The sequence below is a fragment of the Centroberyx gerrardi genome, chromosome 14 (genome assembly GCF_048128805.1).
Source record: "Centroberyx gerrardi isolate f3 chromosome 14, fCenGer3.hap1.cur.20231027, whole genome shotgun sequence".
In the NCBI taxonomy this organism is placed as follows: Eukaryota; Metazoa; Chordata; class Actinopteri; order Beryciformes; family Berycidae; genus Centroberyx; species Centroberyx gerrardi.
The window spans coordinates 7,345,114-7,364,373 of record NC_136010.1 but is presented as its reverse complement, the minus strand read 5'-3'; the positions used below and the strand labels follow the sequence as shown (position 1 = coordinate 7,364,373).

Below are 19,260 nucleotides of genomic sequence, written 5' to 3'. Positions count from 1 at the left end.
CACTAATGTTTGGAAAAAAAGAGCAACAACCTGGGTGAATACATGAACACATTCTCAATATTTAACAAAAATCACATCTAGTGTTCACGAGGGACTGTCAGGGGCAAGTGCGTCATCTTCACTTGAAAGAAGACAAATATTTCTAACCGTTTCATGCGTTTTGGAGGCTACAAAGAGTGATGTTTTGTTTGGCTGCTTTTCTGAGAGGATGGAAAAACACACAAACACAAAAACTAGAGTTCTGAGACCACAAATTTTAATGGCGCACCAAGAGTAGCTGATAGTGGATCAAAGCAACTCACAAACAAGTTGCAGGACACCTGATACATATAAAATATAGGCCAATGATGGTCATTCTCTGCGGTCAAACGTGATGGTGATGACAGCGTGACCGATGCTTTTGGTGGAAGAATCTTCAGGAAAACACAAATGGCCGATTCTTGTCCACGCTACATTTTTTCCTAGTATTCACAGTTCGTTTGCCATCAAAACTAATGGCATCTTGGTGTCTTGGTGACTCAGCAGGCTAAAGGACATACCATACAACAATGGTATGGTAACAAATCACGCTCACGTTTGTTGCATTATCATCATGTCTCTCTCTCTTCTCTCTCACCTCCACATTTACTGTCAGTCTCCATTAGAACTGTCTAATGAGGCAGAAATGTCACGAAAATAATCTTGGAATAAAAAAAAAAAAACTAACTCTGTCAAAGTTTCTAACTTTCACATGTGCAGGAATTTCCGAACTCCACAATTTAACAAATCCAAAATTCCTTTCATTCATTTGTAATTACGCTCAAGTGTTAAACAGTTAATCAAACTGACGTCACACAAAAAAATCATTTTACCATGAAATTATTTCTTGTGTTTGCAAAATAAGTTAAAAAAACAAACAAAAAACCTTTAACAATCCCTACTTTCACCCCCACCCCCCGACCCCAGCAGTTCCAAATGGGCCTTAATGAACTTTGACCTTTGTTCTTCAACAGGTACGGCCTCAGCGGTTCCGTCTCCATGGCCTGAGGTCTCTATCGGCAGCCTTGGGGTTGTCAGAGATGGGATTTTGCCGATCAGTTTACCGCCAGGCCCGGTTGAGCAGCTTGACTTCTGCCAGGCGTTTGCTGATCATAGTGGCAAAGAACAGGGCAAAGAGGACGCTGCTGATCAGCATGTAGTCGTAGTCGTCCTTCAGCACGTCAAACTGCTTGGAGGGATAGACTCGGGTTTGGTAGATGTCAAGGCCGTATGCCACCACCTACATGAAAAAAACCAAAACAGTTTTTAATTTAACGGGGGGAAAACAATATCTCAACTGTATCAAAAATGCCCTGTTTTTAGAATTTTTTATATATATTTAATTTTATATCTAATTTTAGTTCTTCATTAAGTAAAATACAGGTAGTTCAGATTAGGTAAAACAGGGAATCATTGCTCTGGATGTTCAAGATTGACCCTAAATAGTGTCACAATGTCCTGAAATATTGGTACATGGGACCACGATGAACTGATAAACGTTTAATAAGTTGAACTCCACAAATAACACGTTGTATTGTTGCGACGGAAAATTAGGATTTGGAGGCTCCTGCTTCATTTTTGCCTACAACAACAAGGGTCTTTTTATCATATTGTCAGAAAATGTAATGTAAATGAGGATATTGGTGAATTTGCATGGAACTTTTATCTTGGTAATAGTCAAATGCGGTTGCCAGTATTGTAATGACTCACCAGGCAAGTGGATTCCAGTCCAGAGGGGGCGGTGTAAATTCCTCGCACTCTTGACACGGTCTGGTTGTAGTTAATGAACCACTCTGTACGAATCGGCATCTCTGGTGCATATGGTATCAGGTTCTCTTCACTGGAGACCAAGTTAATAGATAAGTTAGATAGATAAGATGACTAATACACAAGAAAAAAGCCAGTCAAACAAATGCTTCACACCAAATTTGACTTCAGTACCTACCGGCTTTGCTCAGATACTATTTCCGGCCTCCGTGGGTCAAGGAACATCTTAGGTAATGACAAAATTGCTCCTGATGGCAAGCCAACTGTGACAAAGCATTCCCAGAGAAACAAGAAGGTAATGGGTTGAAGAACGTTGAAAAGACATTTTTGACTAGGAGAGAAGGCACTTTGCTTTGAACCCACTGAGCAATTTTATGTTGCATAGCCGTTTAAAAGACGTCTAAATGGTTATTGGTTATGGATGTCTAGGCTAAAATGAGGCTCCATAGGGTTTAAAAGTTAAAGTGCAGTAGACGTCTACATCTTAGACTACATCTTCTGGGGTAAATGACAAAAGCATTATCTTGTTCTTCCCTGGTGCATATTTATGATATTTACAGCTGTTTATGCATTGTTTAAATACTGTATGTAATAATGTATTTACTGCTTGGTCTAAAACATCTAGTGTCCCGTGGCAAATATCTGAGGTTTTAAGGGCATCTTAAAGGGAAAATTCGCCCGACAACAGATGAATCATTTTCCTAAATTCTATACTGTTAGGTCGTAATTTGTGAACATGAGTCAAGTCTCTCTCAAACACAAAAAAAAAAAATATGACTGTTGGACTCCCTCTGCCTCTCTTTAAAAGGATGTCTAGCAAAAATCACATGCAGTCTTGGAAAGTTGTTACATCACTACTGGAAATTCAAGCACTATGGTCTCAAATCTCTCATCAAAAAGAAAAGACAGTGTCATCACCCTGGATACACAGCCAGCGACCCCAATGTTCAATTCCCCAGAGTAACACAGTGAGTTACGAATTTTGAACGTTCAATTTAAGCGGCCACTTGATCGGGTGTTGAATCACTGAGCGCTTCGGTTTGAGACCGACACTCACCCAGCAGATGGCGGCTGGTGATGCCCTTCTCCGTCAGAGTGGCTTCCAGGGTGGAAATGGAGGAGGGGAAAATGTAAGACTGCTGAAGCACCTGGGGGGGATGGGGCCGGTCCAGTGAGCTGAACACAGTGCTGTTGTACAGCTCCATTCCCTCATAGAGTTCAAGCACAGAGAACTCATTCCTTCGTGACTTGGTGCTCCAATATTCATACTGTAGAAACAGAGGCAGGGGGGGCGGGATGGGAAGAACACATTCGTTAGTGAGAGAACATCATGTATTTCTCGTTTGTTACACTATCACAACGAGGAAAACATTGACACTATATGTCTGAGTAGATTCATTTCAGTCATCCACATAGTAAGAAAAATAGAAACAAAATCCACTGGATCGACTGGTGAAATGTCTTCAAGAGTTGAAGACGTTTCACCACTCATCTGAGAGGCTTCTTCAGTTCTAGTGAGGGCTGGGGAATTAGAACTGAATTAGAATTGGTGGTGAAACGTCTTCAACTCTTCATTTAAAGTCCGGTGGACTTTGTTTCTATTTTTTTGGCAGGGGGGACACTGACACTTCAGTTCAAAAGTAACCTGAGTAGGAGGGTCACATGACCCTCAAGGCAATGTCTGCGTTTCTCCTCTGTTGTCAATGCATTTTACCTCATCTTGTGATGTGTTAAATATTCAATTACGGGTGATTTCTACATGTGAGGATTTTAGCTGACGAACAGAATAACAATCTCTCACTTGAAGTCATTTTAATACAATTTCTGTGAGCTAACACTTTACTGATAATTATGAATAATTTTTATGAACTAGCAAGCAACAAAGCAACAGTAAAGATTTCTTATTCCCATCCCTAGGAATGGGCTGTCAGTAGTTGTGAAAAATACTCACCACCACCCAGTTTTCAGAGTGCACCAGATGCACTGGCCCTCTGGCCTTCCTCTGAACAGCCTCATGGATGATGCGACCCGTCACGCCGTCAATCAGGAGGATCCCGACAAAGCTGCGCTCCTGGTGCAAGTCTGTGCTTTCAGTCACCACAGCCAGTAGATTGGGGTTCAAGTACTGTGAGAATATGAAACAAAGTAACAGTGAGCACCATAACTAATGATGAAATAATGTTTGTATTAATGGGCAAGAGTGTAGTCAAATCCACAATTCCCTAGCTATTCACTATTTCACCAGCCGACCTAACTTTTAGGATAGTAAGAACCTCCATGTGATGGTAGGTTATGTGCCAAAGGGGCACAAAACCCAAAAGACATTTTTTGTGTTTGTCTCATCTTAATTTCCCACGATGACCATGCCCAAGATGCTGACTGCCAAATTTTTCAAATGTATATTGTTGTAGGTTTGGCCGATTACACCACACATGTGGGCGTCAGATTCATAATGAATCAAATAACACAGCTGCTCTACTAACAGGACAATACATTTGGGATTATTTAAAGCTGCAATTCAAAATGTATTTGACCATCTAAATTTTGGGTATACTGACATTAGTTCTTGAGGAGTTTGAATTGTAGATAGAAAATAAGCCTTCTTGAAACTGAATCTTAACTCATCATGACTCAAATACGGGACTGTTTCAGTTTAATGTTTAATGCTAACCCTAACCCAAACATTTCAAATGTAAACAGCCTCAAAAAATAAAATGTCATGTTTGGCTGTCAAATTCTGACAGTTTCTAAAAAAAATCTTGAACAATTAATTCCAGATGTAAAATGTCTGACCCAATAAATCACTAAATAAAAAAGTCAGGGTTTGGGTGACAGTGTTTGAATAGGAGGCGACATTCTACAATTACAGATTTGGCCTTTAACTCAGTGACCAATGGAACAGAAGAGATATGTAAAGGTTTTTCATGATTATGATGGCAATTTTTTATGCTATATGTTTGGATTTAGCAGAGTGCAACAGTATGATTAAATTCCTAGGTCACCAAAATGGCAAGCAAGGACTAAATAAGGAGTGCATGGCACCGGGCAAAAGTGACCACAATATTCCTGCGAACATAAAATGATGATGTAAGAGAGAAGAAGCTGGGAAAAGAAACCAAACAAAAGCTAAGGAGAAAGATAGAGGGGATTTTTTAAAGCAACTCGAGTGAGTGGAGGGAGAGGGGATATGATTCATTGGGGAAAAGGTGATGAGTTAATTCTGGGAAAGCTGGGTTTTCAGCCTGCAGTGGAAGATGGGGAGTCAGTCTGCTGTTCTGACTGGAGTGAGAAAATCATTCCACCACTGGGAAGCCAGGAGAAAGTAGAGACAAGACCGGGTGGTGCAAACGTCAGCAATAACATCAGTCCAACGTTTCTCAACACCACTTCCATACCACAATACTAGTGTGGGTTTGGGGCAGGTAAGCAGTGGCCGTCTTACCTTATAGAGGACACTGCGGTCTCCCATCACTCTGCCCTGGGAGTGCACATGCTCATTAGGCCTCTTCCCTTTAACCGTGACGATCCTCTGTACCTCCGTTGGGATGATCACCTCCCAGATCAGCTCAGTGGACAAGTCCTGAGAACACAACAACAGCTTCTGGGTCATTTCTTCCTGTAAATCAGCCATCTGTTTTTTGTTTGTTTTAAAGATTATTTTTTAGGCATTTTTTTCCCTTTATTAGACAGTTCAAAGTTTAGAGAAACAGGAAACACTGGAAGAGAGAGGGAGAGGGGGATGACATGTGACAAAGGTCCTGGGCCAGATTCGAAGCCAGAATGTCACGTTTACATGGTTTGCGCCTTAGACCACTGAGCTACCAGGACGCTCCAGTCATTTGTAATTATATAATAATTTCAAGGTAGTAAACCGAGGGAAAAAGAAAAAAACAAACAAACAGACCTAATGCTGTAATTTCTCATTCTTGGCATATTTAAGCATTATTTTGTGATACTGCTAGCAGATCAGAGCAATCTGAGCAGATGCTACTGAACCAATCACCAACTTTGTTCAGAACACTTGCCACATGAGCAGTGGACCCTACAATCAAATGCTCATGCTCAAACAACCTTGAAATAATTCAGCAAAAATAAGTTTCACTTGCCGTGCGTAACCTGTAGCCAGACAGTCTTCCCTGGTTGGAGTCGACAAGATAAAAGAAAATGGAGGCAGCCATTTCTTGGAGCTGCTGCAGTACGTTCTTTGTAGAGGGGAAAGCAGACACCTGGAGAAAAATGACATGAAGAACATGAGTACTCTGTAGAAAGAAAGAAACTGATTCTGGGGAGCCACTGTCGCTGGCTGAAAAAATGGGGGACACCAGAATCAACTGTTGAGCCTGCTGGAGGTGATGTGGGCCTCGTTCAACAAAACACTAGAGATGGGAAGGAGGGGCCCACTGGATCACCCTAATACTAACACACACACACACACACACACACACACACACACACACACACACACACACACACACACACACACACACACACACACACACACACACACACACACACACACACACGCTCACCCTTGTTTAATAGCACAAGGGATCGCTACATCACATTGTGTGTAATTAGTTTATGCAGAATGCTGAATGCTGGGTCTGGAGAGATTAATACCAATAACTACGACAGCAGTATGCATTTGTATACCACTATGCTTACAGTTACAAAACACTAAACATCAGCTATAATTGAGGGAAGATTTGTGATGCGGACCCTATTAACAGCTGTAGTTTAACATGAGTTTAACATAAAATAAGGTGGTTTACAGTTTGACACTAACCTTGTACTGGTCGTCGACGAGAAGCAAGACCTTCGCGTAGTCCTGGTCAATGAGCGGCAGCATGAGTGACTGAAGTATTGGCTGAGGCAGAGCGGGTGGGGTGATGTGACTCTTCCTTCCGAAGATGGGATTAAATACGTGGAGTGTGGCGAGTCCCGTGTCCTGGACGAAAAATAAACAGAGCAGAAATCAATAAAATTAACAATGATAACTACTCGGTCAAAGTGCTGGTAACTGCAGGAGGGCAAGTTATCACCGCAACTAGTTTTAGTGAAAGGACATCCAATTCAACTTAAGACAGATATCTTTGGCCATTTATATTTAAGACTTATATTCTTGGATGTTTGCAGGGAAAATCTCTATCGGAACAACTTCCACTGATTGGGTTTAAGAGGCCAAAAACTTCCGTCCATTTGAACATGACTACAGCTCCCAGACCATACACCTATCTCATGAGTGACATGTCATGGATATTCAAAAGCTCTTCCACTACCAATCTATCATAACAGTTCTCTATCGCTCATAAGTGGCGGCCATAGCCTTGAGATTACAGAAGGGAGTAAGTGGCTGGTGAATAACTGATCAAATCCCAGGTCTGGATGTGAAAATCTAGGCTTTGAATGAGCAATACTCGCTTCTCTTTCAACAACTACCATAAAAGTGCCTTTGAGCAATGCACTTGACCTCTAACTGCTGCAGTAGAGTTGCTCAGTTTCCCACAGTAGGAGACTGTGGTTGAATTGGGCAACTTCACTGGACCTCAGATTTCACATCCTGTCGGGCTGAATGCTAATAAAGACCAGATATTCTCAGCAAAACCTTCACTCGGTCAATAAATGTTTAAAAAAAGCTGTCCTTTTCTCCTAAGGCACTTAAGTTTCCTTCACTCCTTATTCAGCAACGTAGACAGCATTCTGGTCTGTTGTTTTCACTCTAATTGGCTTTGCTTTCTCTGTGTTCGTAGCCAACAAGACACTGAAATTGGCTGCCACCACTAGCTGAAGCCCCCTACCCCAATTATTCAGTACCATGGCCCTTACACTCCCCCATTTTACTCTGTAGTTGCTATTAAAAAGTTCCCAAGGCTCAGCTGAGATCCCAGGGTCAGTGTCTCACCTTGTCTTTGATGAGCAGTGTGCACTGTGGGGGATGAGGGAAGTGTGCAGTCGTCCTTTGCACCATCAGCTTGAAGGCTGCATTAGACGGGATGTTGTCCAGGTAGTGCCTCCATAAAATTGTGCCAGTCTTGCTGTCGATCCCAAAGAGCTTAACACAAAAAAACAAAACAATAAACAACTGATGAATTGTACAGAACAGAAAAGTGACTTTCAAAGAGGCCTATAGGAGTCTTTTTCTAATATTTGGTTCTTAACGGAGGCTTATCTGAACTTATAAAAGTACACGAGTGGTAATGCCAATAAACGCCAAGGGAGCCATTTTTAGTGTGCAGACTCTATCTTTTAAATATTTATCTGAACTTATACTAATGTAAACCACTATTCCCTCCTAGTCCAAGCAGACTCTTAGGTCAGCAAATAACTATAACTGCATGCACAGTGCAGTTCCTCTCTCCCCTGGACAGCTACTGAACAGCAGTGAAACCCAAGGGTGAGCTTTTGTCTCGTACCTTGCCAGACGCAGTAACCATCACCATCATCTTTTGCAAGTTGAACTCATCTCTGGACAGGTTCTCGATGGTCACGTCGTTTTTCACCTGACTGCGGGGTTTGCGTGCGTCGTAGAACAGCTTCCAGAGATGGGCCATCCAGGCCTGCAGCAGAATGAGCTGAGAGGAAAGCCTCTTCAGCACCATGGACAGCAGGCCGTCTACACAAATTAAAGGGAGAATGCAGACGGTGTTAAACAACTTTCAGTAGATTTTTATTCACCTTTTAGGATTTTAGTTCATGATCTTGCACAGAACTTGACATTTAGTGATCTATAGAAATACTGCCACCCTTTCAGAACATGAGACAAAATGGCCGTAAAAGATCAATGCAAATAATGATTTCTATCCTACGTTCAGAAATTTGAGTAGCAATGAGTTGGGGGTACTTTTGGGCTAAATGGATGTTAAAATATATTATAAATTGTATGATGTTTTTTGTATCAACTAAAAAGCTAACAAAAATACCTTGAACGAAAGAAAAAAAGAATCACTAGGGGTTTGTGTCCAACAGACTTTTTTTTTTTTAACCAAGGGCCGGCATTTACCAAGGGTGCCAATAATCCTTTAGGTCACTGAATGTGTAAAAAATAGAATAAATAAATATTTGTATAGAAGCATACTTATCACATGATTGATAAAGCAGTGCAAGAAAAAACAAGACAGAAATAAGGGGGGATTTGTAGAAATACAAGATGACTAATACTAAAAGCTAAATCAAGTGATGGGACAGGGTGATTGAAAGGAAGGTTCAGTGGATGTTGGTGGATTTTTGGTCAACAACAGCAGAGAAGCGTCTATGTTGGGAAGATTGTTCCACTACTGGAGAGCCAGGAAGAAGAAGAGATCATGACTGGGTGGGTGGACTGAAAATCAGATTGTAAATCAGATCGTAAATCAGATCGTAAGGGCTCAGTAGCTGCAGCACTGGGGCAGAACCAGGCCTAACAGGTAGTGAGGTTTGATTCCCTTTGTGGCCTTATAAGCAAGCACTGAGGTTTTGGATTTGATGAGGGCAGAATAAGATGGGAGTCGGTCTAGGGAGCACAGGCGGGATATGACAAAGAGTGAAGAAAATGTAGGTTTGTAAGAATTAAGACACAAGCAAACATGAAAAGCAGAGAAGCGCGTTACCTTGAATGGCTGAATCCAAGCGCAGCAGGAAAAACAGAACAAAAACAGAGGAAAGTGAAGCTAACCGTAAACAAATAATTCATGAGCCCAGTTAACACCCACAAGGCCCAGTTATTAACTGGCCATCAAGCCTGTTGAAACTTTGAAATTATTGTCAAAACAAGAAAAGTGCAACAGCTTAGATGACACAAATGCAGGCGTAGAGCAGCATAAGTAGTTAAAAAGTATAATGACAGTTTGCTGATCTGAATCTAGATATTAGTGATAAATTAGTGGCCATTCATGAATATAAATCTCAGGATGATGAAACATGCCTGAGGAAATAAGCCTAGAATTAGGAATTAAGACAGCTGTCTTAGGTTCCTACGGTTGAGAGAATTGGAGAACAATACATGAAACAACACATGAAATACTGATCAGAGCATTAATTAAGCATTTTTGATTAGATGTTGTCAACACTACTTCAGGGCCAGGAATTTTGGGGGAAAAATGTTTTCGAAGGGATTTATGCAGCATGCATTTCAGAGCTGTTATCTCCTTATGTGCAGAGGTGTAGTCTTAGACAAAACTCTAGGCCAGATTCAAGACTAAAGGTGATCAAGCATTTGCAGTTAGGACACCGAAACTTTGGTACAATTTGCCTGAAGAAATACATTCATCTAACTCGGATTCTTTCAAGAACCACCTGAAAACTCACTTTGCTTTCAATTTATACTTTTGTAAACTATTATTTTCATTTTCTTTGTATGTCTTATGTATGTCCTATTTGTGTATTTACGTGTTTTTATTCTTTTAATTGTGAAGCACCTTTTACATTGTGTAAGAAAAGTGCTATAGAAATGAAGTTTATTATTATTTTATAGACAGAAACGTGGTAGGACTAGTTCATTTACCAGCCTTTTTGCCAAACTCTCCCTCCAGCTCTGCCTGTGTCCCAGTGAGCGGCAGATCCACCATTTCCATTGTCACCACATCAGACAGGGCTTCCTCTCTTGTCCACATCACACGGCCTGGAAAACAAGACTCATTATTATCGTTTTGTAATCATTCATTCCACTTTCCGCACCCTGTAAGAGTATACAGTTTGGGAGACGCTTCCCATAAATTAGGAGGTTGTTTTTTCCCCTATGCTTGTGGAAAGGACACATTTTTGGGTGCATTATGAAAAGGGTCTGTGTTTTGTGCTCCACACAGTGGTCAGATGTTGGCAGCATTCATGATAATCAAAATAATGTCTCATATCTTACATCAATGATGCAAGCAGGTAAATATTACACATCTTCAATGACACACAACATTGGTTTTCCTTTATTTTTTGAGCGATTTGAGAATTAAAGTTAAAATTTGGTCTTCAATTATAGCTAAATTATATACTGCACTTTTAATAATTACATATTTTCTTGACAATATATTTTTCATTGCTTTGATTTCTGTTTAATTTTAGATTTGCTATCAGCTACACATTCTGCCAGCTTTTCAAAATATTCGTTAGCGATCTAACTCAGTAAATCATTACTTTCAATCTTCAGTAATCAATAACTGAATAGTTTTCATAATGCTCAGGTAATAAACCAGTGCAGACTGTGTTTTCAGAGTGTTCTTTCCAACACAAACCATAAACCATCTATGTTTTGGTGTTAAACTCAAACTATACCTGGCTGCTGTATGAAAGTGAGTGTGTGGTCTTCTGTCTGCACCATGACCCTGTAGCCAACAGAGTCATCTTTCTTCAGAAATGCCTGTACATACAGCTGCAAGACAAAGTACAAAAGGTTGTATTCTCTTGTAAAAAGAAACAAAAAATCTGAGCACAATTCATAAATAAAAACAATTGTTTGCATCCTAATGCTTAGTGTGAATAAATCACCTCCCAAACCAGATCGATCTGGTCTGAAACTAATCATATTAAACTTTGATCCACTGTGATTTCAAAAAACAAAACACAAAGCTAATGAGAGTTGAAAGATGTAGTATCACTGGGAAGAGATTTAGAAGCACAACGTGAAAATAATGGAAAAATGGCCCTCCCTACTCTTAGTATTTGTCATCATTATGATCCATTATTCAGGTTTACACTCACCTTCTCTGGTTTCCCACCATTAGGATCCATGTTAAAAATGAGTGTTGTGTCTAAAAGTCTGCGCCCAGATTCTGCGCTAAAGAGATTAAGACTGCAAGCCTGGGGAAGAAAACAGTCCACAATGGTTGACAAACAAAAGACAAACAGAGATGGATAATTTTCTTTTCATTTTTAAAAATGGTCATTTTACTTGAAAAGAACATCTAAAAGACACTTTGTAACTTTGTTTTCAGATGGCCACAGCATAAAAAGTCCTGACTAAGAGATGTTTCTTAGCTCAAGAAAAAAACACTTTTGACTGTTCATCAAACTAAAATACGGATCAAAAACCATCCACACAAACAGACAACCAAGATTGTCCTAAATCAGCTTTAATGCATTGGGAGGGTATGATCCTTTGAAAATCCCTACTGATTTGAAAAGACACCCCAATGGAAGAAATTTGAATCTGTGACTTCACAGTAACTCACAGTTTTATTCTTGGGCGCCATAACAGCTGCAACAGTCTTCTCTCCAGTGGTTGCAAAGGAAACCAACAAAGCCTATGAAGTGAGAAAAAAGTGATCAACAATGTTCACCAACTGTTCTTTTAACATCATTCTGAATCGCAGCATCTCAGATAGTATGACAAATTGAGATTTACCCTTCAATAAGTACAATAGGAAAAATATTCAATTCTGCAAACCGGCCAATATTCCCACTTAGTGTGAACTCACACCTAAAGATCTTGGTCTAATTTATCGCTATCTGACAATTCCACCCAATTTTCCAAGAGCCCATGATCTTGAAAGTTTGTCTGGATTCCCCCGTTCAGTGCTTAAAAATTAAAAATATGAATGTGTAGCTTTGGCCTTACATATACCCTGCCTACTTGTAAAATTTCCTCCTGTTTCCCTCTAGTAGTGAATTACGTGTGAGAGAAAGTTGAGTTACATTTATATTTTAGGCATGTAGCTGACACTCTTATCTAGAACAACTTACAGTAAGTGCAGTTCTACGATAAGCTTAAATTTCTTTAATGCCAACACTAGAAGCAACAAACAGTAAGGACTCCAAGGGTCAGAACCATAATAATGTATGATAGAGAAGTGCAGGGTAGAGAAAGAGTCCCGTACAGGCTTGAAATCCCTCAGTGTAACTATTTGACCGTTGTTGAGCTGCAGCAGCAGATGGTGGTCTGGGCCGAGCTGGAGGAAGAACTCTGACAGCGGGGGGTGAGCTGGGTTGGGCTGGGTGGACACCAACACCGGCTGGAAGCCTGGGGACACTTCAAGGCCAAGTGACTAAGAAAAGAGATACGGGGAATGGTAAAAGATAGCATTGTCAGACAGAGGGAAAGATGGAGGTAGGCTCAGAAGACAGATAATTCTAGAAAGCAGGAAAATTCATTGTTTGTTGAAATAGAATGTCATTGAAAAGTCAGGAGGTGTTTTGATTTTGGGGAGGTACCTGTAAGGGGATCTGGGTCATCTGTGATTGTTCTTGTAGGTCAAGTGTGTACAGGGACACGGTCGCAGGGTCGACGCATGTCAGCATCCCCTGTCCAACCACTGCACAGCTGGCCGGTATGTTGGACAGCCATGGAGCTTCGACGGAAATCTGACGACAACAATACAAGCAACAACGTCAGCCGTGTGAAATTTGATGAAGATAATGCAACACTTAACATTTTGGTTTGCTTTTTCGCTGCACCTGGTACTTTGGCAGCTAAAAAAAATATAGTGTTTACTTTCCTTTCAAGCTATATAAAAAGGCTTTGTCTTATTTTAACTAGAATTTAGACTAGAAACACAGCATTTCCTTTACTCATCCAGCAAAGGTGCCCCATCCTGCATACTGGAAAATTTCTCTAGACTGGCTTGCAAATGTCAATGAAAATTAATCATCTGGGCTTATTATTCACCCAATACATGCAAATACACACCAATTATTGCACAATTATTTCTTATATCATTATATAAGAATCCAAATAACACACATAATACAACGACAGGTAGTGAAACTAATAATGCTGTTTGTGTTGGAGCATTGCGAGTCATTGTACCAAACTGAATCCCACCTCCCCACTGCTACTGTTATTAAAGATCTACTAACAATCCTAGAGGAAACACTGAAGGATTACCTGCTTGGTAATCTCTCCATCCTCCACACTGTAAGCAACAACAGCAATGTGGGAATGGGGAACGACTCCCAGTGTGTAAACTTCCCCATTTCCTCCAGAATAGACAGCCTGGTACTGCACTGTTTCACTGTGGGGTCAAAAAGACAAAGAAGTGTTTATCATTTTTATCATTTTCATAATGCATAAATTTCACAGCGTCATTATGTCTTGGTAAGTTCTGCTTCTACAGATACTATTTTGTACATCCTGTTAATGCTTGAATCCATACTTTTTATGCACATTTTCATTCATTCATTTCCACTTAATATGTCCAAGTGTTGGAATTGTGGCTTGAATATATTTTGTATAATCCTATTCTTCTTTGATGTTAACTATTACTATTTGCTACTGCAACAGACCATTTTCACCACAGGAATCATTATAGTTTCATCTAATCAAATCAAATTGAATCTAAACTCATGTAAATAATAATAATAATTTATTATATGCTACCTGTGACGCACTGCTAATGTTTCCTCAATATTTTACAGACCAGTCTTAAAATGCAAAACCGGCCTTTTTTGCAATATTGATATTATTTCAAATGTACTATAATTAGATTGTACATAAGCTAATGATTGCCACCGATATGTCATTAATATCCGCTTACCTCTCTGGAAGATTCTCCAGCCATTTCTGATGACCATTGGAGAGGTAATGGAGAGAGATGGCGGTTTTCTTCAAAACAGCCACATACTTCACAGAGTCTTGCTGTCCAACAAAACATGCAGACTGGAAACTAAAATGTACAACAAAAGCAGTTAATATTTGGTCAAAACAAGGATGATTATAGACTTAACCAATGCCAGTCAAGATGTTAATCACCTGCCAGAGTCGAGCACAATCTCCCAGTTCAAACCACCAACGTTTACTTCCCAGGAACGAAGCACACGGCCATTCCCAGCAACCAGCACCGCATCTAGGAGACAAAAAGAGTTTATTTAGTTATCTGCCATCAGTGAAGGAACTTAAACCTCCATATGCTCAGCTGCCACGCCAAAATCACCTTGTCCATGCAGCAGAAGAGCGTCAATGTTTCCTTCTGGCCCGGTCTTATCCACATGTCGCCAGTCTGTAACAAATACAGAGTAGGTAGTAATGTAATTGAAAAACATTGAAGAAACATTGAAAAACACGGCCTCCTTACCACCTCCACACCAGCCATTAATTTGATTCACAACAAACACATTTGTTGTTCAGATTTAATAACTGGCAAATGTGATTTCATGTGTTTGGTATTGAATATTGTGACACTAAACTTCACATTGCACTGTGGGATGGACAGGGAGGATCAAACTATGTCAACCCAGGAGCCAACCATCTTTCTGCATGCAGCCCAATAAGATTTATCTACTGTGGCAGTCTAACAAAATACTCACAGAGGTCTCCGGTCCTGGAATTGAGAGAGGCAAAGACGTTCTTCTCAGTGGCCAGAATCACCTTTTTGGATGACTGCACATGCATGTCGAAATGGGCAAAGCGAACCTTGCCTACATATTGCTGTCTCCTGCAAACAACAAGATAGAGAACAAACATCATCAGACAATCATCAAGCTCGACTTTAATCCAGTTTTATCCAATCCAGATTAAAGACTACATAAAACGGTTCTGATCCCAGTTGATGTCAAGGTCTATCCCCCCGAGGACTACAGATAAAAATGAGCTTTTAGCTATATATGGAGCAACAGATTTTGTTGTGCATTGTCAAATATAGGATTAAAATAAAATAAAATATAGCTCTGATAAAAAAGGAAATATTGGTAGGAGTTATGTGGGTTGAACAGTGGAGTGCATATCACGTTGGTGACAATGCTAGCCACATCAGATGCTCACAAACCAATTTTCATCACACTTTACTTTAACTTGGTGAGATCAATGTATCTTTTCTCTAATCGCTAGCACGGTAAAGCCAAAGTTCAGAGTATGTCACCTAGTAAACAAATTTCCAGCACATCAAGTTTACTAAGAGAAGTCATTTCTTGTAGGCATAGTTTTTAATGAATTTTGGGGGATTTTTTGGCCTGTGTCATCTCCTCGGACTACACTGTGGTTAGGTCATTTAACAGCTAAATAAAAGTCATTGTTATTCTCTGGGATTTTCCACTTCTGCCAGGTTGCCAACAGACGCCGAAATGGCAGGAGGGATGTATATTTTCCGTTGCAAACACGGGAATTGAACGAGAATACCAGTTCATGTACAACTGAACCAACCTAGCCCTGGCTGTATGGAGACATCATTATTCCAGCCCACACCGGGTCGCAGCTAGTGCCAGTGACAGGTGTTAGCATTAGCATCTCACCATTAAAAAACGCCTCTAAAATAATGAGAAAATGTGATAACTCGCAGGATTTCTCTTACCAGTCAAATTTTCCGACTTGGTCCTCAAAGACAGCATCGGCAATGCTGCATAAAAGGACGAATTTAATACATAACAATATTAGCTTTGCCATTACAGCAGTAGCTAGGTCTTGCTCTTCGACGGAAGGAGGAAGTGGGAAGTTGTGTCGCTTCCTGTTTTCCTAGCGACAGAGTCGTGCTGCCCCCTACAGGTGAGGATGTCGTATGGCATGTATGTACTGTATGTATTGTATCTATGTATGTATGTATGTATAACTTTAAGCAGTGGCTAACTTTCCTTCTCTATCTCTAACTGCTCAAACACCATAATGCCATTCTACCATGACTGAACCAGCTTTTCTCCTGGGTAGATCAGTTGTCTTTTATCTCTTCATACAGAAATAATTCATAGGTCTAAAAGAAACCTCTATTCACTCTAAACAGTAAATAGACTAAAGCAATAGAATGTTTTTTATATAATCCAGGGGAAAACAATTGTGTGGCCAGAACTGAGTGGATTCTAAGTAGCATGCAATACAAAACTTGTATAGGTTTTAAGGTATTTATTTTGCACAATGAAAAATGTATGCCTCCTTTTACAGCAAATACATTTTTCTACTTAAACTGTAAGATGGAATATAGGAAAAGAAAAGAAAAGAAAAAAAAAAGTTTCAAAGCTATCACTGTCTGCAAAAATGAGTTGGCTATTAAATTCAACAAGCCATCACAGTCAGAAAATCTGATAATTCTCCATCTCATTTTCTCTCAAATGTGCTCTTCTTCTGAAACCTATTCATTCACTTTCATATTCGTATTCATCTTTCACTTTCGTATTCACCTTTAGGATTCAAGTGTATCATAAAGAATGTACCAGAGAGAAAAACTGAAAACACATTTGTGTTCTTAAGATATTGTACAGAGATGATGCAGTGACTTGATAAATGGGACCAGACTCTATTCAAAGGTTATTTGAATACAGTCTTGTCCCATTTTTTTAATTTATTTTTTCATCATCTAATATCCTGTTGGTAACTGCTCTCAGAAATTATAGAGATAAAGCCGGAGATAAGTGATTAATTCTGATATACATTCACAGGTCCATGTAGCATTGTGTACTGTATTATATGACCAGTGTCGGCAGGGCAGGACAGTTCCACCAGTGAAATCTATATAACACACACAGGTGTAATAAGGCAATACATGTAATTTCTATCTTCAGGCATTGCTCTGAGACTAAAACGTTGCTCTTGATGAACAATATTGATTAACAATTTAAAACTTTGTTCGATTTACAATATCCACAATTCTACACATTCCAGTTTCAAATAATGATGTAATAAATGTTGTTACAGTGTGAGCGCCCCCTGTAATTTACTTTCCGTTTACAGTTTTCTTCTTCCAGTAGCTAGTTTTTTCTACGGGATTTCAAGATGGCGTCGAGCGGAGGAGATGGGGAACACGAATGGACAGCGGCAGTACGACCGCTTTTATCAGCTTCGTACACAGCTTTTGAAACGAAAGAGCTACCTCAGCTTATCGGGTCTATAATCAACAGGTAATCGGTTATATGTCAGTGAATTGTGGATCTCTGTTTACTTGGATATTGGCCGTGCCCACCATGAAGTCAGCTGGCTGGCTAACTTGCTAACTTAGCTTGGTAGTTAAGTTAGACAGCAAACGTTACCTATCTAGCTTAGCTACCATTAGCGGCTAGCTAGCTAGCCAGCTATTCGAGTGTAACTTACACTGGCCTCGATTTAGTTACTGACGTTAGCTAACATGCTAGCTAACTTACGCAAAAATGCTATTAAGCTCACTGTAGCTGATAATTTATAAGCTGCTATACACAAGGCACTACCTATGTTTGACGAACGCTGACATATCTTTAATGTGATGGTACACAAATGTTATCCAGCGTTGCAGTAAACGGAAATTTGCTTTATCATTAGCTAGCTAACACAAACATTAGCCAACAAGCTAGCTAATGGGCCTTGCGAACTGGCTGGCTAACGTATTTGAGTTCATAGGGCCGAGCAACAGTAATATTTGGCTACGTCAGCTAGCTTATTCGATTCCGCTAGTATGCTGAGCTTGCTGTATCACTCTTGTTTGGTCTACTCATACTCTGTCAACATAAACTATAAGCATTAGCTATCTAGCAGGTTAGCTAGTCAGTTTATCAGACGTAGGTATGTGGGTGGCTGGACTGAAAATGTAGGCGGAGACCAGGGTTTCTCCACTCATTTTGGGACGAGGAGGTGATGGGGCACCGTTGATGTAATCAAACGATAACTTAGCGCTACTCCTGTTTAGTCATTAACTCAGTAAATCGGAATGGCTGATTGGAAACCCGACAGGGTGCTGCTGCTAATCACAAGGAAGGTGGTGCAGCGCTGCTGTCACTCGGGGAGAATTTGAGACTAGTGTCACGGCCAGCCGTAATTGTCAAGAGCAGTGAGAAGTTTCAGTGATCTCGCCATTAATGTTGCTCGAAAACTCTATAGTAGATACACACGCCATACTACAAACACATGCAATATGTCAAGAATATCAGAATGCTACGATTACCGAGAGAGGTCCACACAGAGTGGCCAGGTTGTCATTTGACACTCCTACTCAGATGGTGGTGACATCAGCTGAGCCCTCTGGGGATTCAAATGAAACGCTGCCATGCTTGTTGGTTTCATTTCAAATGAAACGACCTGCAAACAACAAAACTGCAAAAACGGCAAAGTTGCATTTTCTGCACAAGTCTGCAGACATTAAAGAAACAGCCTTACATTGCTAAAGGATTAAATGACAAAGCTGAAATAATTGACAACACTGAGTGATTAGATATTCTCTTGACCAAAGACAACATGCATGCACATACAGCTTTTGTTGGAAATGACGTGGACATGGTTTGAATGTTGAATCCAAACACTTGTTCATTGATTCATGCATTTACATCTAATGTACCCAGACCCACATATTGTAACATCTTGATTTCCACATAGCTGGCAGTGTGGTCACAGATGACACTATGTTGCCCTGCTAGCAGCCTGCATACATACTGAGCGATTGCCTCGCAGAATACTGATGTTACCAGCAAGTTTGTTGTCAGTAGCAGTTCTGCATAGTTCTTGGTTTTGGTCAAGAACATCATTGATAATGTTGTTGGACATACCATATTCAAGAAGAAGACAAGAAGACATTGTTAATAATATAGTTATGTGTTCCAATTAAAGATTGTACTTGCCTATGATATTTTGCTGTTGTGGAGAGATCAAACCTACAAAGAGAATGTTTTTTTTCCTAACTACATAAAATG

At 40.1% G+C, this 19,260-nt stretch overlaps 2 protein-coding genes across 7 annotated transcripts in view; one reads left to right on the top strand and one right to left on the bottom strand.

Moving 5' to 3' along the window:
- Positions 1-234: 234 nt before the first annotated feature.
- Positions 235-16,085, bottom strand: emc1 (ER membrane protein complex subunit 1). Its single transcript, XM_071923613.2, has 22 exons — positions 15,972-16,085; positions 14,992-15,119; positions 14,619-14,684; positions 14,438-14,531; positions 14,223-14,351; positions 13,574-13,700; positions 12,901-13,050; positions 12,567-12,734; positions 11,922-11,993; positions 11,452-11,550; positions 11,026-11,122; positions 10,265-10,381; positions 8,199-8,398; positions 7,688-7,837; positions 6,572-6,733; positions 5,892-6,011; positions 5,228-5,365; positions 3,737-3,910; positions 2,843-3,053; positions 1,964-2,048; positions 1,729-1,858; positions 235-1,258 (listed from the first exon to the last, which is right to left on the bottom strand). The coding sequence occupies exons 1-22, from the start codon at positions 16,061-16,063 to the stop codon at positions 1,079-1,081; spliced, it is 2,889 nt and encodes a 962-aa protein (XP_071779714.1). The 5' UTR covers positions 16,064-16,085; the 3' UTR covers positions 235-1,078.
- Positions 16,086-17,380: 1,295 nt separating this feature from the next.
- Positions 17,381-19,260, top strand: part of ubr4 (ubiquitin protein ligase E3 component n-recognin 4) — a 67,144-nt gene continuing 65,264 nt past the window's right edge. For all 6 annotated transcript variants that reach the window (XM_078287995.1, XM_071923686.2, XM_078287994.1 and 3 more), the window contains exon 1: positions 17,381-17,505. In XM_078287995.1, coding sequence (XP_078144121.1) covers positions 17,381-17,505 — 125 coding nt within the window. The remainder of the gene's footprint in view (positions 17,506-19,260) is intronic.